The sequence below is a fragment of the Hyperolius riggenbachi genome, chromosome 6 (assembly GCF_040937935.1).
Source record: "Hyperolius riggenbachi isolate aHypRig1 chromosome 6, aHypRig1.pri, whole genome shotgun sequence".
NCBI classification, from domain to species: Eukaryota; Metazoa; Chordata; class Amphibia; order Anura; family Hyperoliidae; genus Hyperolius; species Hyperolius riggenbachi.
In genome coordinates, this window is record NC_090651.1 from 245,740,954 (window position 1) to 245,768,783 (window position 27,830).

At 43.1% G+C, this 27,830-nt stretch overlaps 1 protein-coding gene across 1 annotated transcript in view; it reads left to right on the plus strand.

The window, feature by feature from the left end:
• Positions 1-211: 211 nt before the first annotated feature.
• LOC137521420 (uncharacterized) overlaps positions 212-27,830 on the plus strand; it is a 58,301-nt gene continuing 30,682 nt past the window's right edge. The window contains exons 1-3 of the mRNA XM_068240630.1: positions 212-452; positions 4,146-4,239; positions 17,847-18,000. Of these exons, the coding sequence (XP_068096731.1) occupies positions 439-452; positions 4,146-4,239; positions 17,847-18,000 (262 nt within the window). The 5' untranslated portion in view covers positions 212-438. The remainder of the gene's footprint in view (positions 453-4,145; positions 4,240-17,846; positions 18,001-27,830) is intronic.

The following is a 27,830-nucleotide window of genomic DNA, read 5'->3' on the forward strand; positions in this document are numbered from 1 at the left end:
AGTGTATGCCTCGCATTACAATAAATATATGTTATATACGTTTTTAATCTCCTCTTTTCTACTGTTAGCTCTTCTGCATGTTGCGCTTTCATTGTGTTGCATTGTATGCCTGGCTTTGTGGTTACTGGCCTTATGGTAAAGACAGATATCAGTTTACGGGAAGAAAGTGTCACACTTCTCATGTGAGATCTTGGAAAGAGGAAATTCTGCAAGAGGCAGGCTGCGCGTCCCATGATGCACCGGGAGCAGATCAACCTCTAGGCCGATGCTGTCCACGGTCCAGCCCGTCTGGTGGTGGTTGAATAGAGGGCTAGCCCACTAACCCAAGGGGCGAGTGGTGCTGCTCCGTGGAAGTGACGTGTGCACGGCTGAGCAGCGCCTCCAGGAGGTTCCTGTGTGTCTGAGCGGAAGAAGTGGAGCTGGAGAAGCAGCGGCAGTATGGAAGATCACAGGTATCCTGGCCGTTATGTGCTGTCTCCTCCTTCTCCTGGGGGGACTGCCCGGGGCTGCAGGTCCATCACAATGCTCAGCCTGACCTTCTCTATTCATCTGTGCAGCCTTGGCTCAACTGCATTCATGGAAATCCCTGTCCCCCAGCAATACGTGTCACTAATAGTCAGTCACACACATAGGTGCATAACCAGTAGCAGCCAGTCACACTCATCTGTACAAGTCATACATTACACTTATCACAGGCTTTACTCCAATCCCTAACAAAACGTTGGGCTTTTTTTTTTTTTTTTTACAAGGAAGGATCCCTACTGAGCTAAATCTGTGATGATGTTGTGGAAAATTATTATGGGCAGTGTGGTGTGGTGAAACGTTTTTGCAACTTTATAAGATTATTTATAGGTATTAGTATCAGAAAGTGCAACCTAACCATTGACTTAAAGGTATTAGCATCAGGAAATGCAACCCAATCTAACCCTATTCTTAAGGGGCCCATACACTGGTTGATTTCAGCCATCGATAGATCGATTGATTCTATAGAATCAATCGGAATTCGATTCTATCAAATTCCCTATTCGATCGGTTTGCGGCCGATTTTGATAGATTTCGATCGATTTAATCTATCTGACAGAGTGGAAAATCTAGGTCAATCTGCTGCTGGCAGCAGATCAATGGCCCATAGAGTTGCATTGGATCTAATGGTCCAGTAATGCATTTAGATAATTTCCAATAGATTTAATTCTGAAATTTATTGGAAATCTATTCCTAGTGTGTGGCACACATCAGATAGATTCCTGTCAGATTGGACTTGACCGGCATCTGACAGAAATCTATCTGATGTTTGAATCTGCTACAAATCTGCAAGTGTATGGCCACCTTTACACAGAACCCTCCTCTGCCGACTGCCGAGCAAATAACCCCCTGGAGGGAATTAAAAACTGTCAATTTAAAATTATTACAGCTGGGAAAAGTGAAAGATAGTGCACACACATGCACAGTTATGCACAGTCCGGCAAGTTGAAAAATCTTATGAGTCGCAATATCTTTCACCACAGTGGCACCTTAGTAAGTTTTCTATGCTGTTATAGAACAATGTACAGGAACATAGTCATTCCACTTTTGCACATTAAAGTGTTGTCTGTGAGTTTAGCTCAAAAGGGGGCTACTGAAAACATTGCTTTCAATAAAGTTCCTTCATTTGTGAAGGCCCTTTCTCACTAGCTAACGCACGCCATGAAGCCAGGAAGCTGCACTTTAATGGGTATCGGCAGGCGCTAGTTCTAATTCACCCAACAGGAAATCGCTTGCCTTGTGCGATTAAATGTTCCACGAGGCATTAAAACCTAACGGTCTGGAATGCTTTAACTAATGCGAATGGTAACATGAAAGTCAATAGACTTTCATGTTACTTTACTTGTTGCATCCTATGTGTGGTCTGTCAGAAGGGACGGCACAGCTCCTAGTGTGAAAGGAGCCTGATAGTAGGGCTTTGGCTCGGAACAAAAATCATCCAACTCCGACTCCCCAGTTTGTGAAACCACCGACTCCAACTACTCAAAATTGCTCCAACTCTGACTCCCCAGCCCTGCCTGATAGCCAGGTCAAGTAAGTATGTGACTCGTAGGTGCCCATTGATGTGATACATTGGTCAGCTGAAATGGCCATTATCAATGATTTTTATCCAGCCACATGTTGCAGGAACAATTGTTTATACACCTGGGGATGTGTGCTGATTCTGACTTTGATTTTAACAGGTTTTTACTGTACAGGTAAAGTCATATTCCCCTGAGTAGAGCAGGAACTTTGAGGCAAATCAGATTCAGTAACTCACCTGAAGCTAGTTCATTAGCTGTCCAAATCTGATTAGCTTCATTCAAAGTCCTGGTTTACTTTAGGGGAGTAATGGTGCCCATACATGGTACAATTTTTTTTATTAGATAATATTGTTTGATTATTCCGTTACATCTAAAAAATTGCAGCATTTCCAACATGTCCAATTGGATTTTTATTAAAAAACAAAACAAATGCATAATCGTTCGTTTTTCCTGATTCATAAAAAAAAATTCCTTTCGACTTTCATTTGATACGATTGTTTTGGTCGAATAAACGGGAAAATCAAACTTATTTTATTGTACAGTGTATGGGCACCATTAGGCAGGGGTCACACTTAACGCATGCGGGGAAAAAAAACTTGCTGCAGGCCACATAATATTGCACACCCCGTTCAAATTCCCATTGCCTACCATCAGCAGCAGGGCTGTTAAGTCGTGAAGAATATGCACCAGTTCCTGTCAGTCTGCACACAGCAATATTACTGCTGCTTCGTAGATCAACCCACTTGATTTTCTGACTACATGTGTCGAGTAAATAATATGCCTAGACTGGACCGAAATGCAGAGATGGCTGCTAGTGCAAAAATGGCATAACTCTCTATAGCTTAAAGTATAAAACATGTACATATACACAATAGTGGTATACATCCCACACGATCAGTCAGCATGATGGATGCTGTATGTGGAGGTGGAATACAACTGTGGTAGTAGGTGACACACATTTTGTGGCTTGTAGCGTTGGCTGCTTCTTCAGAGGCCCAACAAATCTTATAACCTTGTTACACTGAAAAGGAAAAAATACGCAGCTCAATAATAATCCAAGAAATGTTGTAACTACAATTCTGTGCAATTGATGGAAAAATGACCGGAGTAGGTGCGTCTGGCTGTGTTCTGTGTGTAATCTGGTGCTGACACCAAGTGTATTCATTCATGTAAATTTCAACATGAGTCATTTACAAAGATGATACATTGGCCTTCGATTTATAAAAGTGCTGTCAAGCGGGGAAACACCGCTGTCGGTATTTCCGCCTTCAGGGTGGTAATTCATAAAAATGTAGCTAGATGTGACAGGCGTGCGGAGATATTCCGCTGTAGGCAGGCGTTAGGCTGTCGGGAGACATGCGGAAACAGGAGAAGCAGGCGGAATCCCTCCGTGCGGTGTTCTCTCTGCAGCTGCTTGGGAGGTCTGTCCCATTCACTGCACTGTATTCCGCACGCTTCTCGCCACATCAGAGGTAGCGGTAATACCCGTCCGCATACCGCTACCTCTAATCTTTATGAATTGACTACTTGTTACTTTTGCTATGATAATCACCGCGCAAGGCGGTGATTTATCACTCTGCTCGCGAATGTCGGCTTTTCATGCGGAAAAAGCCTTTATGAATACAGATTTTGCTGTGTGGTCGGTAAAGTGAGCCGTTTTCAGCATTTCCGAATGCGGGAATGCTTTATGAATCGAGGCCATTGTTTGTACCTCCTGCTATAAATCTCACTTTTAGGTCCAGGATACACAGTTCTGGGCCTGCACATTTCTGTTCACATTTTCACATACTACTTGTTTTCAAGGGAGTGGAAACTTTGGATCTATGCTGTTTATTTTTCTTGATACGTTCAATTACACATTTATACCTTAGCGTTTACATTGTGAATACCATTTAACTACTGCAAACAGAATACAAGTGCCATGGCTGCAAATAACTGCATTTGTGCTTTCCTGTAAGTAGGCAATGCAGCAAGATATGAAAAAGGCTATTTTAATGTCATCACATTACAAAAATGACTTGAGATACCAATCTGTGTTTCTAGCAATCTTTTAATAAGTGGGAGTTCTATTTAAGTATTTTCATTATTTGTCCCCCACAGGCCAGTTCCATCACAAAACAGTGATGCAGGAGATGTGCCTTTGCCAAATCTGCGACCGCGACACCAAGATCTCATCCCTACGCCATTTGGTCCTGTAAGTACCATGAAAGCTGCATGCATAGAATCGATTAGGATAAAAGGAGAGTAAGTTGGTGTAGGGGGAATAAACAAGATGCCAACCATTATTACCATGATCAGTGTTCTCCCCAGGATATTTTAGCCGGTTAATCTTAGGAACACCAGGCTGTCATCACCTCCTCATCCTCCTCCTATGCTGTAAGGGCTCGTTCACATCTAGCCAACGCAAATGGCTGTGCGATCCGAACGCAGCGCATCCGATTGCACACCATCTGCGCCGCTCCCCGCTGCGCTGCTGATCCCATCCATTGACAGTGATGGGATCAGCTCTGCGGTGCAGGCAAAATGCAGGCAGCAGTACGCAAGCGCTTCCCAGCGCATCGTGCTGCTGCGCAGCGCAGTAGATGTGAACGGTAGAAGAGCAGTCTATGCTCTTCTGCCATTCCTGCGTTTCAGCACATCATACGCCTTTCCATGTCCGCACGGAAGCGCGTATGATGTGAACAAGGCCGGAGCAGAGTTGTGCCGGCTCTGCATTCCCCCGCTTGCGCCCCACCCGGCTACTTTTTCATGCAACCCAGTTTGAAAAAAAAAAACCTGGGGAAAACATGCATTATGTTTTTACTTATTTTAAAAGAATCATGATTAAAAGGGGATTAGTTACTTTGCACATCTAAGACCTTTCTTACAACACAGTTGTACAACCCATCTGAGGTTAGGTTAGGAAGTGTACCCGAGACGGTACGTAACACAGATTTGTTATGTGCATGCGCAGAAGACCCCGACTGATGCGCCTGAGCCAGTTTCCGGGGCTGATTGCCGCTGAACGGAGGCATTCGGAAGGACAGTGAGGGACTTCCGACATGCTTATGGGGCTGGAGGAAGCCCCGGGTAAGTAAAAAAAAATCTTTGTTCCGTGCCGTCTCTGGTTTCCTTCAAAGTGGAACTGTAATCGAGGATTGAACTTCATCCCAATCAGTAGCTGATACTCCCTTTATCATAAGAAATCTGTATGGCTGATATTGTGGTGAAACCCCTCACACAGTGTGATGTCAAGACCTAGGTCCTGACCATTTCCTGTCTGTGAGCCTTGTTGCATTGTGGGATATAACCGCTGTTTCCAACTGCCAAGCAACCAATATCTCCCCCTGTGCACGTGTAAATGTATAAAAAAAAACAAAAAACCTTTTAGCCTATCACAATGTTAATGGGTGTGGTTATACATAATGGCAGTTGGTGCTGTCTAGTTTTTTTCTTGTCTGCCAGTAGTAAAGATGATGACATTTAGGCTCATTGTGGATCAAACAACATGTACAAATTACATGGTAAATATCAATTATTTCTTGATCTCTTTTTTTTTCTATTTTTTTTTATTTTATTTTTCCCCTTTTAGCTAAAGTTCCTCATTCAATTAATAAGTTAAAGGACAACTGTAATGAGGAAGATATGGAGGTTGCCATATTTATTTCCTTTTAAACCATACCAGTTGCCTGGCTATCCTGCTGGTCTATTTGGCTGCAGTAGTGTCTGAATCACAACAGAAACAAGCATGCAGGTAATCTTGTCAGATCTGTCAATAATGTCAGAAACACCTAATATGCTGCATGCTTGTTAAGGTCTATGGCTAAAAGTTAGAGGCAGAGGACCAGCAGGATAGCCAGGCAACTGGTATTGTTTAAAACAAAATAAATATAGCTGCCTCCATATCCGTCTCGTTACAGTTGTCCTTTAAATCTATCTGCCAGTTTGTAGATGCTGCAGTTACAATGTTGTAATAATAACAAGAAAACCTGGATGAAGAATAGGATGGACTTTTTCAGGTAATAATCGATTATGGAAGAACTAGTCCATATTATTATTATTACCGTATTACTGGTATTATTATTATTATTACCGGTATACAGCTGTTTCCAACTGCCAAAAAAGAAAGCAGCATCTCCTTCCAATGACATCACCTGCCAGCAGTATGTAAATAAGGGAGAGGAAAGATTTTGCAACGGGCAAACACTGAATAAATCATTTATACATAATTATTGTAAAAATTAAGCACTTTTTTATTACATTATTTTCAGTAGAGTTCCTCTTTAACCACTTTACCACCAGGGGCAAAAGAAACACGTACCGCCGCTGTCTGCACTCCCACTTGCTCGTGCGCGTGCTCCCGCGCTCGTGCATGCCGCCCGCTCGCCCGGAGATCAATGAGCGGGAAAAACCGTTCCTGTTCGTTGATCTCAGCCCCTAGCAATGATCGGCTGCTTCTATGAGAAGCAGTGTGATCATTGTGAAGAAAAAAAAAGTTTCCCAACGTCCTGTAAGCGAACTTCCGATGCTTACAGGTCGCATGAACAAAAAAGTACTGTGGCCATCTTGTGGCCAAATAGTAAAACTACATCCAAAAACATTTTTCATAAATAAATACCTAGTTTTACATTATAAATTAACCCATTACCTCTCACACTGCCCAATTTTTTTTTTTTTTTGTAATAAAAAGAAAAAAAATTTACAATAAAAAAAAAAAAAAAAAAAAAAGTTACCTTAGGGACCGAACTCTTTAAATATTTATGTCAAGAGGGTATAACACTGTTACTTTATAAACTATGGGCTTGTAATTAGGGATGGACGCAAAACTGAAAAAAATGCACCTTTATTTCCAAATAAAATATTGGTGCTAAACATTGTGATAGGGACATAATTTAAACGGTGTAATAACTGGGGCAAATACAATACGTGGGTTTTAATTATGGAGGCATGTATTATTTTAAAACTACCGTATATACTCGCATATAAGCCGACCCGCATAAAGGCCGACCCCCCAACTTTTCCCTGAAAAACCAGGGGAAAATGATTGACCCCCATATAAGCCGGGGGTAGGAAATGCTGGCCGCCTTATTCCCCGAGTGTGTCCCAGTATAGCTAGTAAAGTGTCCAGTATGGGTAGGTAGTGCCCCAGTATAGCTAGTATAGTGCTCAGTATAGCTAGTATAGTGCTCAGTATAGCTAGTATAGTGCTCAGTATAGCTAGTATAGTGCTCAGTATAGCTAGTAAAGTGCCCCAGTTTAGCTAGTATAGTGCCCAGTACAGCTAGTATAGTGCTCAGTATAGCTAGTAAAGTGCCCCAGTTTAGCTAGTATAGTGCTCAGTATAGTGCTCAGTATAGCTAGTATAGTGCTCAGTATAGCTAGTATAGTGCCCCAGTTTAGCTAGTATAGTGCTCAGTATAGCTAGTATAGTGCTCAGTATAGCTAGTAAAGTGCCCCAGTATAGCTAGTATAGTGCTCATTATAGCTAGTATAGTGCTCAGTATAGCTAGTATAGTGCCCCAGTATAGCTAGTATAGTGCCCCAGTTTAGCTAGTATAGTGCTCAGTATAGCTAGTATAGTGCCCCAGTTTAGCTAGTATAGTGCTCAGTATAGCTAGTATAGTGCCCCAGTATAGCTAGTATAGTGCCCCAGTTTAGCTAGTATAGTGCTCAGTATAGCTAGTATAGTGCCCCAGTTTAGCTAGTATAGTGCTCAGTATAGCTAGTATAGTGCTCAGTATAGCTAGTATAGTGCCCCAGTTTAGCTAGTATAGTGCTCAGTATAGCGCTCAGTATAGCTAGTATAGCGCCCCAGTTTAGCTAGTATAGCGCTCAGTAAAGCTAGTTAAGTGCCCCAGTTTAGCCAGTACAGTCCCCGCTCCCCATGGCCGCCGCCGCTATTACCTGGCTGCATCTTCTATTTCAGTCTCCGTTCTTGTAAACATTCAGAGCAGCGCGCCCGGCGCTGCTACTGTGACGAGCGGCGAGCCAGGAAAGAGCGGTTCCCATAGTAACAGGACGCTCTTTCCTGCCTCGTCACAGTAGCAGCGCCGGGCGCGCTGCTCTGAATGTTTACAAGCACGGAGACTGAAATAGAAGATGCGGACAGGTAATAGCGGCGGCGGCCATGGGGGGAGCGGGGGACCCGCGGACCAGCGGAGGGGGGGACCCGCGGACCACCATGACTCGCATACAAGTCGAACCCCCAACTTTTGGCCCCCTTTTTGGGGGTCAAAAATTCGGCTTGTATGCGAGTATATACAGTATAATGGCCGCAAACTGAGAAACAATTAATTCCGTTTTTTTTTATTCTTCCTGTTAAAATGCATTTACAGTAAAGTAGCTCTTAGCAAAATGTACCACCCAAAGAAAGCCTAATTGGTGGCAGAAAAAACAAGATATAGGTCAGTTCATTGCGATAAGTAATTATAAAGTTATAGATGAATGGAGGGAGTGCTGAAAGGTGAAAATTGCTCTGGTGGTCAAGTGGTTAAAATTCACTTTTTCTCCAAAGTTTTCAATTAGGTGATATTTTCACACCGTATCAATAAAATAGATTAAAGCCATCAGCAAGCAAAAAAATACTCAAAATAATGTTGACAGTATTTTCACCTACTTTATGGTACTTTTTCAATTGCAAAGTGCTGAAAAGTTATTTTAGACAGAAGTTGAAAAATGATCTCCTAGAAAACTTGAGAGAACAAGTATATTGAATAAGGGCCAAGGTGAGGCAGACAAAATAGATTGCTGTTTTTCTTGCCATGAGGCCTGTGAGTTTTGTACAGTTTGCTCTAGCACAGTATTGTGTACTCAGGGAGCTATATGATAAGCTAAGAAGTTTGACTTCACTACCTAGAGTGTTACTGCCCTGAAACAAGCATGAAGGAGAGCAGTACATTGACTGCAGAGGCAGCCTTATAGTACAATCGGCCTGGGGCGAGTGTCATATGGTCTAGAGCCATAAGTGTAGGCCATATACCGTACCACCACACTCACGGGCTTGTCCGCCTCCAATGCAGTACGTCTTATTATTGTTTAAAAGTTACTGTTTGTTAGTGTGAGAGGTCTAATGCAAGTTTTATATCAACATAGTGTTATTTTTTTACCACAAGAGCAAAGAGTGCTTCAAACATCCCACCCCCTCCCATGCATCTGTTGTGCTCATGTGCATCTTTTGTCTCCCTTCGTATCCTCTATTACCCCTGTGCCACCTCTTGTCCCCCTCATCCCAACTCTTGTCCCCCCCTGTGCGTCTTTTGTCTCCGTGTCCCCTCTGTTACCCCTGTGCCTATGCCACGTTTTGTCTCTCTCGTGCCACCTCTTGTCCCCTCTGTGTGTCTCTTGTCTCTTAGTGTCCCCTCTGTTACCCCTGTGCCACCTCTGGTCCCCCTCATCCCAACTCTTGTCCCCCCATGCGTCTTTTTGTCTGCCTGTGTCCCCTCTGTTACCCCGGTGCCTGTGCCACGTCTTGTCTCTCTCGTGCCACTACTTGTCCCCCTTGTGCCCTCTCTGTTCCCCTTGTGAGAGCATTTGTGCCACCTCAGTCCCCTTCTGCCATAACTCACATGGCCCCGATCCACCGTCGATCATTGCGGCTCTCCTACTTGCCACTAAGCTCAGGTCACTATGGGTATTTCCACTGACGCCTGTGACATCATGACAGGCGCCGGCTGGCAGTAACTGTGGTGCCAGGACACTTTAGTGACAAGGACTGGCGCTGGATTGGGGCTATGTAAGTTATGGCAGATGGGGCCATGGTCTGGACGGAGCAGGGAGGGGGACAAGATGCAGAAGTCAGGGGCTGCGCAGCACAAGGTCGCCCAGCTTGGAGAAGCCCCCCTCTTAAGGGAGGCCCCAAGCGCATGGGCGTGCCCTGCTTGTACACTGGCGGCGCCCCTGCTCGCGGTGCCGGGCCCCCTTCAGCACGGGACCTGGGGCGATTGCCCCACTCGCCCCCCACCCCAAAGGTGTCACCGGTGACTATAATTTAGGAATCAATGGTTATCTGCTAGTGATTGATCCGCGACAATGTAACCAGTAGTAGACAAATGATCTCCATAAGGTGTAAGCATGATCTGTGTGGGAACACAACTGTTTTGGTAGCCTGCATTGTTTTCAAAGGGAAATTTTTATTTTTATTAAGTGAAACTTGGGTTACCTGTAAGCTGAGAAGCTTCTGTATTTTGCATCCGCAAGAGGAAACAGCCTAGAATTACAGGAGTCACCCACTGATCTCATCATTCCTTTATGAAGTGTAGAACTGTTTATTTGATGCTTGACCTTATTTACTAGTATTATATAGAAATAAAACCCTGCTCGCTAAAAGAGACTGCAGAATATATGCTATACATTGTGATGGTTTCTCAGAGAAATACAGAACTATTTCTTCTTGATAACTAGTTGAGGACTTAATTTGTTATTGTTCCACAGCTGGTTATTAGGGTGTAACTGAAATATATGAGATGCAGAACAAGAATTGGTGAGTCTTTCCTATTGACTTGCTTCAGAAGGTGTAAGCTCCGGGACGATCATCCCTTACCTTACTTCTAGTAATTACTGATTCAGAGTCCTAGAACACGGCTGTGAAGATTGGCAGACTAACATACTGCATGCCTGTTCTAGACCACAAACTTTGATGGATAATATTATAAGAGCTTGCATCTTAAAATGACATTGAATTGAAAAAAACGTATGGGATAGTGAATTGTCTGTGTACAGGTCCTTCTCAAAAAATTAGCATATTGTGATAAAGTTCATTATTTTCTGTAATGTACTGATAAACATTAGACTTTCATATATTTTAGATTCATGATTACACACAACTGAAGTACCGTATTTTTCGGACTATAAGACGCACTTTTTCTCCCCGAAAATATATAGTCCAAATGTATCCCCTAACGCCAGATGCAGAAAGCACAGCTGAAGGAATTACCTATCAGCGTGCTCCTTAGAGCAGCCACTCCATGGCAGGACGATCCAAGCATCTCAGCATGGCGGCTCGGAACTCTTTGTGTTGGCGGCAGTTGGAGCAGAAGATCAGTGATCCGCATGGCTGCAGAGGCTGTCATTAGTGTCCCCATGCTGGCGGTAGTGAGGCAGAAGAGCGGCGATCCGCGTGGCTGCAGCCGCTGTCATTAGTCTACATTACACTAGTCTACATTACACTAGTCCTTGAAGTCGCCAGCAGTTACTACACTACACTACACCACCCCTGCTGCCTTACTAGTAACACTACACTTCACTACATCAAACTACCCCTGCCTCCCCCACCAGCTACACTAACTAAACATAACAGCTGCAAAGTGGATTATCTCACCTATCCAAGTGTCCATCCAGGCACTCTCTGTCCTTTTCAAGCAGCACGATCCAGGCATCTGGTTTACCGGCGCCCCCTCATGACCATGTGCGTCACACGTCATGAGGGGGCACCGGTAAACCAGATGCCTGGATCGTGCTGCTTGAAAAGGACAGAGAGTGCCTGGATGGACACTTGGATAGGTGAGATAATCCACTTTGCAGCTGTTATGTTTAGTTAGTGTAGCTGGTGGGGGAGGCAGGGGTAGTTTGATGTAGTGAAGTGTAGTGTTACTAGTAAGGCAGCAGGGGTGGTGTAGTGTAGTGTAGTAACTGCTGGCGACTTCAAGGACTAGTGTAATGTAGTGTAGTGCAAGGTTACTGGTGGGGCAACAGGGGTAGGTTAGAGTAATGTAGTAACTGGTGGGGTCATCAGGGATAAGTGTTATGTAGTATAGCGCAATGTTACTCATGGGGCATCAGGGGTTAGTGTAGGGTACTTAGTCTGGCTGGTGGGGGCAGCAGGGGTTAGTGTAGCTGAGCATGGAAGCTTAGACAGGGACAGCTTGGGGGAAAAAGGTCTACAAGACACCCATGCACTATAGATGCACCAGGTTTAGTATATATATATATATATATATATATATATATATATATATATATATATATATATATATATATATATATATATATATATATATATATATATATATATATATATATATATATATATATATATATATATATATTTATTTTTCCTGGTTTTTGTCCTCTAAACTTAGGTGTGTCTTATAGTCCGGAAAGATACGGTAGTTCAAGCCTTTTATTGTTTTAATATTGATGATTTTGGCATACAGCTCATGAAAACCCCAAATTCCTATCTCAAAAAATTAGCATATCATGAAAAGGTTCTCTAAACGAGCTATTGACCTAATCATCTGAATCAACTAATTAATTCTAAACCCCTGCAAAAGATTCCTGAGGCTTTTAAAAACTCCCAGCTTGGCTCATTACTCAAAACCGCAATCATGGGTAAGACTGCCGACCTGACTGCTGTCCAGAAGGCCGTCATTGACACCATCAAGCAAGAGGGTAAGACACAGAAAGAAATTTCTGAACAAATAGGCTGTTCCCAGAGTGCTGTATCAAGGCACCTCAGTGGGAAGGAAAAAGTGTGGCTGAAAACGCTGCACAACGAGAAGAGGTGACCGGACCCTGAGGAAGATTGTGGAGAAGGACCAATTCCAGACCTTGTGGGACCTGCGGAAGCAGTGGACTAAGTCTGGAGTAGAAACATCCAGAGCCACCGTGTACAGGTGTGTGCAGGAAATGGGTCACAGGTGCCGCATTCCCCAGGTTAAGCCACTTTTGAACCAGAAACAGCGGCAGAAGCGCCTGACCTGGGCAACAGCGAAGCAGCACTGGACTGTTGCTCAGTGGTCCAAAGTACTTTTTTCGAATGAAAGCAACTTTTGCATGTCATTTGGAAATCAAGGTGCCAGAGTCTGGAGGAAGACTGGGGAGAGGGAAATGCCAAAATGCCTGAAGTCTAGTGTCAAGTTCCCACAGTCAGTGATGGTCTGGGGTGCCATTTCAGCTGCTGGTGTTGGTCCACTGTGTTTTATCAAGGGCAGGGTCAATGCAGCTAGCTATCAGGAGATTTTAGAGCACTTCATGCTTCCATCTGCTGAAAAACTTTATGGAGATGATTTCATTTTTCAGCACGACCTGGCACCTGCTCACTGTGCCAAAACCACTGGTAAATGGTTTACTGACCATGGTATTACTGTGCTCAATTGGCCTGCCAACTCTCCCGACCTGAACCCCATAGAGAATCTGTGGGATATTGTGAAGAGAAAGTTGAGACACGCAAGACCCAACACTCTGGATGAACTTAAAGAGACACTGAAGCGAAAAAAAAAATATGATATTATGATTTGTATGTGTAGCACAGCTAAGAAATAAAACATTAAGATCAGATACATCAGTGTATTTGTTTCCAGTACAGGAAGAGTTAAGAAACTCCTGTTGTTATCTCTATGCAAAAAAGCCATTAATCTCTACGACTTTCAAAGTCGTGGAGAGGGCTGTCTTTTGACTTTTATTATCTCAACTGTAAGTGAACAGTTTTCTTTTTATCTGGCAGAGGAGAGGTCATTAGTTCACAGACTGCTCTGAAAGAATCATTTTGAATGCTGAGTGTTGTGTAATCTGCACATATTATAGAATGATGCAATGTTAGAAAACACACTATATACCTGAAAATAAAAATTTTCTTTGCTGCTAATCTTCTAGTAAGTATTCATAGTACACAACCAATTCATTATATCATATATTTTTTTTCGCTTCAGTGTCTCTTTAAGACCGCTATCGAAGCATCCTGGGCAGTCATTTCTGCAAAAGTATTCCCGACCAAGTATTGAGTGCATAACTGAACATAATTAGTTGAAGGTTGACTTTTTTTGTTTTAAAAACACTTTTCTTTTATTGGTCGGATGAAATATGCAAATTTTTTTGAGATAGGAATTTTGGGTTTTCATGAGCTGTATGCCAAAATCATCAATATTAAAACAATAAAAGGCTTGAACTACTTCAGTTGTGTGTAATGAATCTAAAATATATGAAAGTCTAATGTTTATCAGTACATTACAGAAAATAATGAACTTTATCACAATATGCTAATTTTTTGAGAAGGACCTGTAGTACAGATAATTCTCATTGGCAACAAAGAAAAAGCCTCCTTTTTATTTTTAGTTATATAGCTTTTGTTTTAAACATTGCATCATTCTGTCATATTTGCAATTACAAACACTCTGTATTTTAAACTATGAAACAGAGCAGAGCTAATCACCCGTTGCACTCCCCTGCAGTTAAACCATATCTGTTTTTTCGCTGGTTCTTTGATGTACAAGTGCTTTAGAAAATTGGATTGTCTCTGACCCAAGTTAGGTCTCAGAAAAGCTCTTTTGCATAGGTAACTGAAGTTTTTTTTTAAACTCTTCCTGTCCTGGAAACAAGATGATACTCTTTTTCTTTTGCTATTAATATTCTATCTCTTACCTGGACTACACATACAATTAATTCTATCATTAAGTTTATTTTCACTTCAGATTCCCTTTTAAATTTAGGTTACAAAAATATTAATATTGTGTATTTATATAGTGCTGACATCTTCCGCAGTGCTTTATAGAATCCGTAGTGATTTCACTAATTGTTCCTCAGAGGAGCTCAGAATCTAATTCCTACCGTAGTCTTAAGGTACATACACACGCCGTCGTTTGGACGTCAAATCGGGCGTGCGTACAGTCTGTCGTTCAGCTGATAACACTGGATTTGAGTGATCCGCTTGGCGGATCGTTCAAGTCCAGTCTTATCAGCTGAATCACAGACTGTACACACGCCCGATTTGACGTCCAAACGAAGGGTCGTTTGCGTTAATCCGACGTGTGTACGAGCGTATAGTCTCATGTTTCTATTATAGATTTAAGCCTCTTACACAAGCTCAACAGCGGTCTTTTGTGCAGCACAATTATCAAACAACTTTTGTTGTGAAACAAGTTGAACAACCAAAAAAAAGTTGGATTGACTTATCAGTCTTATCAGCATTTTAAACAATAGCAAGATACTTTTTTTTAGTTATTTCAACTTGTTTCACAACAAAAGTCTTTTGACAATTGTGCAGCATAAAAGACCGCTGTTGAGCGTGTGTATGGGGCTTTAGTGGTATGTTTTTGTGGGAGTGTGTGTAGTGGTGAGCCAAGACCAGTGGCCCCCTAGGTACCAAGGTTTACACAAAAATCCAGAAAGCAGAAAGTTGGTTGGTACCTCCAAGTGTATAAAATAATCTCTTTTTTTTCAGAACATGTTAAAAAGTGCAGCTGTGTACAATTACAGCCTGCTGTTTCAGGCTCTGCAGCCTTTCTGCAAGGCGTGGCTTTAGTGGAGCAGGTCATTCTATACCAGGGGTCAGGAACCTTTTTTGCTGAGAGAGCCATAAACGCCACATATTTATAAATGTAATTCCGTGAAAGCCATACATGTTTCAAACTGGGACAGTAGGGCTCAAGTCCCTGTTGCCATGGTGATGTGTATACAGTTGATCCACCGGGCAGTGTCAGACACGTCTTCAGCTTCTTTCGCGTTTCGGCAACATCAGCAATTTCCCTGAGAGAGAGAGGAGAAATACCGACTAACAGTTTGTACAATTAGATAGGTGACTTGGGGGTTGATTCGCTTTGTAGGACGAGTGACAGGCAGCCTATTGGGCCAATCAGAGTGCAGGGATCTCGTCCTAAAAAGTCACTGGGCATGACAGGGTCCAGAGTTGGACAATTGGAGCAGCCATTAGTTTTGGGGTAGCATGAGTAAGTTAGTAGTGCATGCTACAGCAGTAGCGTGCTACTTTGAAAATTTTACTTGCGCTGCCACACTAAGCTGCGCTGCTTGAGCAGTGTAGTTTAGTGAATCAACCCCTAACTGAGTCAGATGCAGCCATCAAAAGAGCAACATCTGGCTCCCGAGCCATAGGTTCCCTACCCCTGTTCTATACAGAAGTACTGACTGAATGCTTTCAACGTGTCCAAAACGGCTCAGTGTAGCCACACAACATGATAATAGATGGGCTGAAAAAAGGGCACTTCTCTCTAGCCTTGACCCCAGTCTATCTAGTGCTAAGTATGCTTTAGCTGATCATGGAGGTATCTGCATGATCCTGTTACCCTCAGTGTATACTGTGCCAGCTGCTTCATGCAGTAGTTGGTAAGGCCCTGCTGAAGACAGATGCCTTGCAGCTGCACACACTACTCTGCAAAATGCTAACATTTTTAAACAGTACCTATGTCTTACTTTCAACACACGATAAAGTTACAGCTGACAACATAGTGACTTGTATGTATAAAGTGTATTTTATTTAAAGAGAATCTGTATTGTTAAAATCGCACAAAAGTAAACATACCAGTGCGTTAGGGGACATCTCCTATTACCCTCTGTCACAATTTCGCCGTTCCCCGCCGCATTAAAAGTAGTCAAAAACAGTTTTAAAAAGTTTGTTTATAAACAAACAAAATGGCCACCAAAACAGGAAGTAGGTTGATGTACAGTATGTCCACACATAGAAAATACATCCATACACAAGCAGGCTGTATACACCCTTCCTTTTGACTCTCAAGAGATCACTTGTGTGTGTTTACCTTCTGTCCCCAGCTTCTCTCATGCACTGAACATTACAGGCTTCCTGCAGACAGCTCTGCCTATGTCTTTAATTCCTCAGTATGTGACAGACCAGCTCCTTTCACAGCCTCCAGAGGAGGATTTTTATCCAGCTCTCTTCTATCACTGATAAGATAGCAGAGAAGCTGCTGGCTTATGTAAATAAAACACACACTGGAGTGTGCATAGAGGAACAGTTCAACACTGAAGAACTTGGCAGCCTTCCAGACACAGGCCGACAAGTCTGACAGGGGAAAGATACATTGATTTATTACAGAGATGGTTAAGGCAGCCATACACTGGTCGATGTGCCATCAGATCGACCAGCTGACAGATCCCTATCTGATCGAATCTGATCAGATAGGGATCGTATGGCTGCCTTTACTGCAAACAGATTGTGAATCGATTTCAGCCTGAAACCGATCACAATCTGTTCAGCTGTTCCTGCCGCCTGTCCTCCCCCCGCGCATACATTACCTGACGCTGGCTCCCGGGCATCTTCTCCACGCTGCACCGCTCTGTTCTTGCTCCATCCCGGCGCTTCCTGTGTCACTCCGTGACCAGGAAGTTCAAATAGAGCGCCCTCTATTTGAACTTCCTGGGTCACTGCAGTGACCCAGGAAGCGCCGGGATGGAGCGGGTGCAGCGCTGAGAAGATGCGGAGAAGACGCCCGGGAGCCCGCATCAGGTAATGTATTTTTCATCGGATCGGCCGCCGCTAGCGACGCGCACTTTACCCGCGGGCGATCGAGGGTAATTTCCCGCACGGCGCGATCGACGGACCGATCCGATTTCGGGAGGAAATCGGATCGTCGGCGGCGTTTACCGCGAACGATTGGCAGCAGATTCGATCCCAGGATCGAATCTGCTGTCGAAACGGCCGGGAATCGGGCCAGTGTATGGCCACCTTTATAGTAGAAAGAGCTGCAGTAAGCCAGAACACATTAGAATAGGATTAGGAACTTGTAGGATGGTAGAAAAAACTTTGTAATTTTTGTTACAGAGTCACTTTAAAGAGAAACTCCATTTTTGTTAAAAGGAATTCTGTAAACACACAGTATAATAAATAAAATGTGTTGATGCCAAACACATCTGTTTTTAAGTTTGACATGATTAAAATAATTTTCCCCAGCTTTGGAAAAAAGATATTGATGTTTAAGTGGACAAGAATACTTTGGTTAGCCTCTTTGGCTATAACAGTATGGAATCCAAACCGTTCTAAATACCGTAAATAGACTGCAGGACACATAGTGCCTCTGTTGTATTAACAGGTTTATATATCTGTGCCACTAACAATCTTTTTTTCCTTATTCTACACAGATCAAACCCTGGGCAGAGCTGCCATGGCCAATTAAAACATATTTTTGTATTGCCATCATTTCCCTTTTATGTGTGCTTGCTTTAACAATCTCCAACCTCGTGCAGCAGAGTAATGAAGATTCCACAGTGTCTCTCATACAGCTAATAGGAGTTGGTAAGTCATAGCAAGGCTGATATAGGCTAACTTTTTCATGCCTTACTCACATTCGGTTCATTACCAACCCTAATTGCTTATTGCTCTCATGCCTTCCAGTCAGTGTTGCCAACTGCCCGTAAATTTACGGGCAGCCCGTAAATTTGTATACAAATTAAGCTGCCCGTGAATTCCGTAAGGAATTCAGCAGCGTCCGTAAAAGGGCGGCCAATTGGCCGCCCACTCTGTTGCAGGACAGCAGCGCAGTGGATGAAGAGCTGTGGGCAGCGGTGGAGAAGGGGGGCAATCTCCCCCCCCCCCCCCCCTTCTCTCACCTTACTGCTCTCCCTCCCTCGCTGACTTTCCCCCTCCGACGAGTGACTGGCAGTGGCGCTTGGCAGCGGGCGGGACTTACCTTCCGTCTCGCTCCTGCGCCGGAAGTTCTGCTGCTCTGGTCTGGACCAGACCAGAGTAGCGGCAGATCATCCCGCACCGGCGACGAGAGAAGACGCAGGTAAGTTCCGCTCGCTGCCGCCTGCCACAGTGCCAGTCACTCGTCTACTGGGCACATATACATCTGGCTACATCTACTGGGGACATATACATCTGGCTACATCTACTGGGGACATATAACCCTGGCTACATCTACTGGGGACATATACATCTGGCTACATCTACTGGGCACATATACATCTGGCTACATCTACTGGGCACATATACATCTGGCTACATCTACTGGGCACATATATACCTCTGGCTACATCTACTAAGCACATATACATCTGGCTACATCTACTGGGCACATATAACCCTGGCTACATCTACTGGGCACATATAACCCTGGCTACATCTACTGGGCACATATAACACTGGCTACATCTACTAGGGACATATAACCCTGGCTACCCATGGGCACATATACCTCTGGCTACATCTACTGGGCACATATAACCCTGGCTACATCTACTGGGCACATATAATCCTGGCTACATCTACTGGGCACATATACCTCTGGCTACATCTACTGGGCACATATACCTCTGGCTACATCTACTGGGCACATATACATCTGCCTACATCTACTGGGCACATATAACCCTGGCTACATCTACTGGGGACATATACATCTGGCTACATCTACTGAGGACATATACATCTGGCTACATCTACTGAGGACATATACATCTGGCTACATCTACTGGGCACATATACATCTGGCTACATCTACTGGGCACATATAACCCTGGCTACATCTACTGGGCACATATAACCCTGGCTACATCTACTGGGCACATATAACCCTGGCTACATCTACTGGGCACATATAATCCTGGCTACATCTACTGGGCACATATACCTCTGGCTACATCTACTGGGCACATATAACCCTGGATACATCTACTGGGCACATATAACCCTGGATACATCTACTGGGCACATATACCCCCTGGCTACATCTACTGGGCACATATACCCCCTGGCTACATCTACTGGGCACATATAACCCTGCCTACATATACTGGGGACATATACCTCTGGCTACATATACTGGGCACATATATCTGCTGGCTACATATACTGAGGACACTAGCTGTTTGCCATTATGTGCATTTACTGGTGAAAAGCTGTCTCTTATGTGCATTTACTGGTGAAAAGCTGTCTCTTATGTGCATTTACTGGTGAAAAGCTGTCTCTTATTATGTGCATTTACTGGTGAAAAGCTGTCTCTTATTATGTGCATTTACTGGTGCAAAGCTGTCTCTTATTATGTGCATTTACTGGTGAAAAGCTGTCTCTTATGTTCATTTACTGGGGAAAAGCTAGCTCTCATTACGTGCATTTACTGGTGAAAAGCTGTCTCTCATTACGTGCATTTACTGGTGAAAAGCTGTCTCTTATGTGCATTTACTGGTGAAAAGCTGTCTGTCATTACGTGCATTTACTGGTGAAAGGCTGTCTCTTATGTGCATTTACTGGTGAAACGCTGTCTCTCATTATGTGCATTTACTTGCCATGCCCACTTTAGTCGCCGCAAATTTCCTCGAACATGTTGCCCCCTACCCATTTGACTGCCCCCTCATATGTGCCAGTCTAGAACCGGCCCTGTACCCCTGCCTACATATACTGGGCACATATACCCCTGGCTACCTGTTCTGGGGACATCTCTCCCCCTGGCTACCTGTTCTGGGGGCATCTATACCCCTGGCCACCTATTCTGGGGACACCTATAGACCTGGGGCTACCTATTTTTGGGGAACCACTGCTGTCAGATTAAATGTATTTTGGAAGAACCTCTGCCAGATTATGTGGATTTTTGGTGAAATGCTGTAAGATTACATGTATTTTGGGGGAAGGGGGGGAAACACTGTGGCAGAGCTCAAACTTCCCTGGCAGACATTTCACAGCAATATTAAAATCATGTATATTTGGCCCCACCCATGACCACGCCCACATTCTGTTGCGTGGCCACGCCCATTTTTCACCGCGCCGCGCTACGCGCGCCGCAGGGTGTTTTGTCAGTAAAAAAAACTTTTGTCAGTCAATTTTTGGGTATTTGTCAGTAAAAAATAACGTGAAAGGTTGGCAACACTGCTTCCAGTTGGCATTTTTCTATTTTCTGTTATCATTTTTAATGCAGGTTGAAACAGCCATTCCCATGGAATGTCTGGGTAGTTGGTTATACCCCTACACAGCTGACCTCTGCTTCTATTAGGGCCCTTTTCCACTAGCTGCCATCTGATTAAAGAGAATCTGTACTCTAAAATTCTTACAATAAAAAGCCTACCATTCTATTCATTATGTTCTCCTGGGCCCCTCTGTGCTTTTTCTGCCACTCCCTGCTGCAATCCTGGCTTGTAATTGCCAGTTTTAAGCAGTGTTTAGAAACAAAAGACATGGCTTCTAACCAGAGTGAGATAGGCTGAGAGGAGCTAAGTCTGTGACTCACACAGAACCTGGAGGGGGCCTGGAGAGGGTGTGTATAGCTTGTATCCTATCACAGCAGAGCAGCACATTCCTGCCTGAGTGCCTGAGCCCGACAAAGTCGTCAGAGGAAAAAAGATTAGATTATTATAACAGAGATAATACAGCCACTGTGCAACTAGGAAAGGATGCAGTAATCCAGACCACATTAGAACAGTTATAGGAACTTAAAGGATAGAAGAAATAACGCTGAAAATGTGTTAGTCTCTTTAAAAAGTGGATTGCTGGCGTTTTGCCAATTGCTAGTGCACCGGGATTTACAAGAAAATCGATGCACTTTTCCATTAGCGTGTTTAGATTTTCTGCAAATCACAATCGTCGGGCTGCACGGTAATTGGTGCGAGCTCGTTTCACTCCCAACAGCTCACGTCGCAATCGCAGCAAGTGGAAAAATAAGGTTTTTGCAAACGCAATTGCAAAATTGAAAAGGGCCCTTAAAACACACTGTTCTAGTTGTCGTCCCACTCACCTAAAGCCACTCCTTTGTGCATCATTCCGCCGTTCACTGCAAGAGACACTGCGCTAGCCCCTAGGCTTGTGATGTGTCTGTACAGAACTCTGTCCCGTGGAAATGAGCCCTAAGGCCTCTTTTCCACCAGCAGTTGAACTGTGTGCTCAGCAAGCAGTTACCAGGCAGCAGGGAGCAGTGACCAGGCAGTAGGGAGCAGTGACCAGGCAGCAGTGAGCAGTTACCAGGCAGCAGCAAGCAGTTGTGAGAGTTTGAAAGGCGTTTCACTGCCCATCAACTGCCAGTGGAAAAGAGGCCTAAAGGTGCTACACATGACTGCAGTTGCACACACATACCAACCTTTCACTAACCCTATTATGTTCTTACATGACAAAGGGGAGGTTTGCCGTCTGAGAGTAGACAATGTTTTGAAAAACCAGCCCAGGTTTAATGGATCTTTTACCTTCTCTGGTATCCACAGCTTCTAGACTTGTAAATCAGCTCCAATGTAATCGAGTGCTGGAAGGTGATACTTTTTACTGGCTAATTGAATATATTCTTGTTTGCAAGATTTTGCGAAACTCCATTGTTTCCCATCAAATACAGGAAATGGAACACAAAGTGCTCTTTGCATTCTTAATCTGCTTTTGTGCAATCACTTGTTTACGTGGTAATTGCACCATCTCTAGAAGAACATGGATACGCCTCAACACGCTTCCTCATTTTGTAGTAAACGAGACAGTAATGTGTTTTTAGAGAACTGAGGAAATATGTGGTTGGGAAGAAAAAAAAAAACAAAGGCTAATGCCCTATACAGCATTGAATATTAGAATTGGTACCACAACTAGGAAATGAGAAATAGATGCCTGTTTCCTGGTATATTAACCACCCTGGCGTTCTGATTAAATCGCCAGGGTGGCTGCGGGAGGGTTTTTTTTAAATAAAAAAAAAACTATTTCATGCAGCCAACTGAAAGTTGGCTGCATGAAAGCCCACTAGAGGGCGCTCCGGAGGCGTTCTTCCGATCGCCTCCGGCGCCCAGAATAAACAAGGAAGGCCGCAATGAGCGGCCTTCCTTGTTTTGCTTACATCGTCGCCATAGCGACGAGCGGAGTGACGTCATCGACGTCAGCTGACGTCAGCCGCCTCCGATCCAGCCCTTAGCGCTGGCCGGAACTTTTTGTTCCGGCTACGCTGGGCTCAGGCGGCTGGGGGGACCCTCTTTCGCCGCTGCTCGCGGCGAATCGCCGCAGAGCGGCGGCGATCAGGCAGCACACGCGGCTGGCAAAGTGCCGGCTGCGTGTGCTGCTTTTTATTTCACGAAAATCGGCCCAGCAGGGCCTGAGCGGCAGCCTCTGGCAGTGTTGGACGAGCTGAGCTCGTCCAGACCGCTCAGCAGGTTAAAGCAGCCCTGAACTCTTGCACAGCACATGATGAAAAGTCCTTATTCCACATACTGTATAGTTGCTGAAACAATTACCTTCTCTGTGTTCAGTGTTTTTTTTAGTCAGATCAACCTGTGTATTAGTTCTTATCAGCAACTTGTGAATAGACTGCAGGAGGCAGCTCTCCATATAATAAACACTGAAGCTTAACCCTTTCAGTGCCTTCTGCAAAAGTGAAACCAAGTAAAACTTTTGGGAGGGATTTCCATATTTTTTTTTTATTTATTTATTTATTTTTTAATTAAAGTTATTAACCAGTTCGGCCTTTCTGGACGAGCTTTCTCGTCCAGAAAGGCACTGCTGCTTTCCCTGCGTGGTGCGCGCGATCGGCCGCGCGCCCGCGCGTGCACCCGCCGCTAGCCCCCCGATCAGTGAATGGGAATATAATTCCCATTCACCGATCTAACTTCCCCCGCAGAAATACCGACGCTTTCTATCCAGAGAGCGTGGTATTTCTGCCCCCAGGAAACCTCTCCCCTGCATTTAAGTTCCTGGATGCGAGATCGTTCGCATCCAGGACTTTTTTCACTGTGGCCATCTTGTGGCCAAATAGTAAACTGCATCAACATACATTTTAAAATAAACAATTATACTATTTTACATTTAAAATAGGCTGTTTCCCTCCCACACCAAAAATTACCCACATACATTTTTTATTAATAAAAATAAATAAAAAAATACAATAAAAAAAAAACAACATAAATAGTTACCCAAGGGTCTAAACTTTTTAAATATGCATGTCAAGAGAATATGTTATTATATTATTTAAAATTATAAGCTTATAAATAGTGATGGACGCAAATTGAAAAAATGCACCTTTATTTCTAAATGAAATATCGGCACCATAAATTGTGATAGGGACATCGTTTAAACGGTGTAAGAACCGGGACAGATGGGCAAATAAAATACATGGGTTTTAATTACGGTGGCGTATATTAATTTCAAACTATAATGGCCAAAAACTGAGAAATAATGAATTTTTTTTCATTTCTTTCTTAATCTTCCTGTTAAAATGGATTTAGAAAAAAATAATTCTTAGCAAAATGTACTACCCAAAGAAAGCCTAATTAGTGGCGGAAAAAACAAGATATAGATCAATTCATTGTGATAAGTAGCAATAAAGTTATAGGCGAATGAATGGGAGGTGAACGTTGCTCGGATGCATGAGATTTTCGGCACTGCGGTGCTGAACCGGTTAAGCAATGGCTAATCTTTTAGAGCAGAGAGGAACATCTGAGTTTAGTTTCATTTTAAAGGAGTCATCAGTCAAAAAACTACAGTTCAGCTGCCTGCAGGATTTTTTACGCGTTTTCTCATGCATATGCCAATAGTGATGAATGACGACGGGACGATAAAGAAAAAAATCGCTTACACATGCGAATTTGCATGAAACAAACGGCCACGAACGCACACGGATGGCCATAGGTGCACTCCCAATAAATGTAACTTGGTGTTGGATGGATTGAAGGTGCGCTAAATTAACTCTCTGTTATCAGGCCCATCAGTCTGTGCCTGCTATCACCAAAGCTACTTTCCAACCTAGTCTATAATGTGTACAACATATATTATATACCGTATATGGTTTTTGAACTAGATATTCTCCTCTATATTCCGCTAATAGACCACTACTTGTAGACCAAACCTGTAATAGTTTCTTCTGTCACCTTTATTGTATGTCACACTGCGGTTAAGCCCCATTTACACCATACAATTTTTTTGTGCGATTTGATTCGATTCAATCTGACATGTCCGATCGGGATTCGATTAATTTTGCCATTGCAGAACAATGGCAACATGAATCGAATCTTGATTGGACATGTCGGATTGAATCAAATCAATGAATCGAATAGCACAAAAAATTGTATGGTGTAGATGGGGCTTTAAACCTTTGCACACCATGGGCTTGATTCACTAAAGCGTGATAACTTAAATATCACACCTTATCAAAGATATCACACCTTATCAAAGTTAACACGCCTTATCAGAGTAGCATAGAGAGGGCTATGAACCCGCAGGGGCTCAGGGCAGGACAAGTGCCATTGCCAATTAGCAGGCATAAGTTTTATCGCTCGCTATGCTACTCTGATAAGGCGTTTTAACTTTGATAAGGTGTGATATCTTTGATAAGGTGTGATATTTGAGTTATCGCGGTTTAGTGAATCAAGCCCCATGTGTGATATCCCTTTTTTGTTGATTAGTCGTGATTCTGTATTGTCAACTGACCAATATGTCTCAATAAAGCCTGTTTTTTTATATTTAATAAAAATAAAAAAATGGACTGCACACCGGCTGAGCAATTAGTGCAGTCACCAGCGAATGGCTCCATAGCCTCGTTCGCAACAAGGTTTACTGAAAAATACATTTTTACACACATCTGGTAGCCCCTGGTTCAGAGTGTGCACAGGATATGTACATTCATTTATTGCCTCTGCATCCCTGAAGTCAGAGGTAAGTGGTGGTCCTATTAATGACACTCGCCTGTATAAAGCAGTGTATGTAGATAGATTTCACCTTCCGGTCGCAGAGACTTATTTTTATATCTGACAGCTTGCTTATTTCACCTTGCTGAAGTCTCTCTTGGAAAAAAACCATTGGGGACTGGAGACAGCTTAATTAGATTCAAAATGGATTGTCCTTAACGTGGGATAAATCTCTGACATAACATTCATTAAAAATGTCTTCCTATGTTTTATTACCCACACACTAACCATATTTGCTTTTGTGCACAAGTACGGTAATATTGTTTGTTGATAAATTACAAGTTCCCATAGTACAGTTTATCTGCTCTGGAAGTGGCCAATGCATTTTTTTTTGCATAGCTGCTGTATTTATATTTAAAATCTATCTAGTGATCACTTTTCAGCTCTCTGCTTTTACAACAGAAAGCTCATTTTCAGCACAGCTAGGAATGTAGCAGACAAAGGAATGTAAACAAAAGATAATGTTATCACCTCTTCAGATATGGCCAGAAGCATTTCACTGAAGCAAGCAGTTTTCCACCGAGAAACAAAGTGGCATGTTTAACTGTTTGAATTCTGTTTTGCTGGAAAAAAAATTGTGGCGGTAGATTTTATGCTGTAAATAAGCAAAGAAGAAATGCTGAGTTTCATACCACTTTAATCATTTATGAAAAATGAGTTACAGAGAAGGAAACCTGGGTGTTCCTACAGCAGTTCACAGGGAGATGATCTGTGAGTGTAGATGTTTCCAGCGGGGACATGAAACCATGAAAACCTTTCCTGACCATTACAAAATGTAAATCTGAGTTGAAGTTCTCTTCAAAATCATCAGCCATATAAAACATTATATTTGTTGAAATAGTTGTGGCTGAAGCTACCAAATACTGTTGCCCACAGGGACCGGTACTGGATCCCTCGGCGACAGTTCAGGGTCAACTTCTGTATGGACGCATCACTAGCCTTGAGGTTAGAGATGCATCTGTCACTATGAGAGGAGAAACGATGCACAGTGTATGACAGAGTGACCAGGGTGAGTAGAACAATGTGCTCTGGGGTCACTCGGATGTCACTATAGATTTGCCATGCTGCCCTGGCTGAGTTTAATCCAGCATGTGTACATAGCTAAAAGTTTGGCATATTATTATTTAGTATTTGTATAGCGTCGACATCTTCCACAGCGCTGTACAGAGTATATTGTCTTGTCTCTAACTGTCCCTCAGAGAGGCTCACAATCTAATCCAGCCTTTCTCAACCTTTCTACCCTGGAGGAACCCTGCAAATAACTTTTGGATCTCAAGGAACCCCTGCAAACAATTTTTTGATCTTGCGGAACCCCTAAATTTATTTTTCAGGAGGCATGGTCTTTAAAAGTAGGTTAGGCTGTTAACTACTTTGGCCTCCTGGACGTACTAGCTACGCCAAGGAGGCCATATGCGCGTCCGCACGCTCCCGCGGCCGATCGCGCACTCCCGGCCGCGGTTCGTTAGCTTGGCAATCAGTGAATCGGGCTATTGTGCCCGATCACTGATTCCTCTCCCCCGCAGAAAAAGCGACAGCTTCTCTCAGAAGCTTTGCTTTTTCTGGCTGTTGCGTCCCCCCATGCGTCTCTCTAAGCGTATGTTAAGCTTAGAGTGACGTCATGTAAACAAACTCATGGCCGCCATCTTGTGGCCAAAAAGTAAAACTACAACTAAAAGTAAAAAAAAATAAAACTCAACACACATTTACACTCTAAGACTACTGTTTACATCCCACCCTCCCAAAAAATACCCAAATAAAATGTTTAATATAAAAAATAAAAAAAAACCATTACAATAAAAAAAAAAAACATGTAAATATTTACCTAAGGGTCTAAACTTTTTAAATATCAATGTAAAGATGAAATATTTCTATATTTTTTTTTTTTATTTTAAACTTGTAAATAGTGATAGATGCAAAACGGAAAAAAATGCACCTTTATTTCCAAATAAAATATTGTCGCCATACATTGTGATAGGGACATAATTTTAACGGTGTAATAACTGGGACATATGGGCAAATACAATACGTGAGTTTTAATTATGGAGGCATGTATTATTTTAAAACTATAATGGCTGAAAACTGAGAAATAATGAATTTTTTCAGTTTTTTTCTTATTCTTCCTGTTAAAATGCATTTACAGTAAAGTGGCTCTTAGCAAAATGTACCACCCAAAGAAAGCCTAATTGGTGGCGGAAAAAACAAGATATAGATCAGTTCATTGTGATAAGTAGTGATAAAGTTATAGGCTAATGAATGGGAGGTGAAAATTGCTCGGATGCATAAAGTGAAAACGACTGAAGGCTGAAGTGGTTAATTTCACTACCTCCTATTACACTGCCACTCATACTGTCTCCTGACCCCTCAATTTAGTGCTTCTTGTTACAGTACCACCTATTACAGTGTGCTCTAGTATACTTTCCGCATGATGGGGTAAAATGCCAAGGAACCCATGCAGAGTCCTCAAGGAACCCTGGTTGAGAAAGCCTGATCTAATCC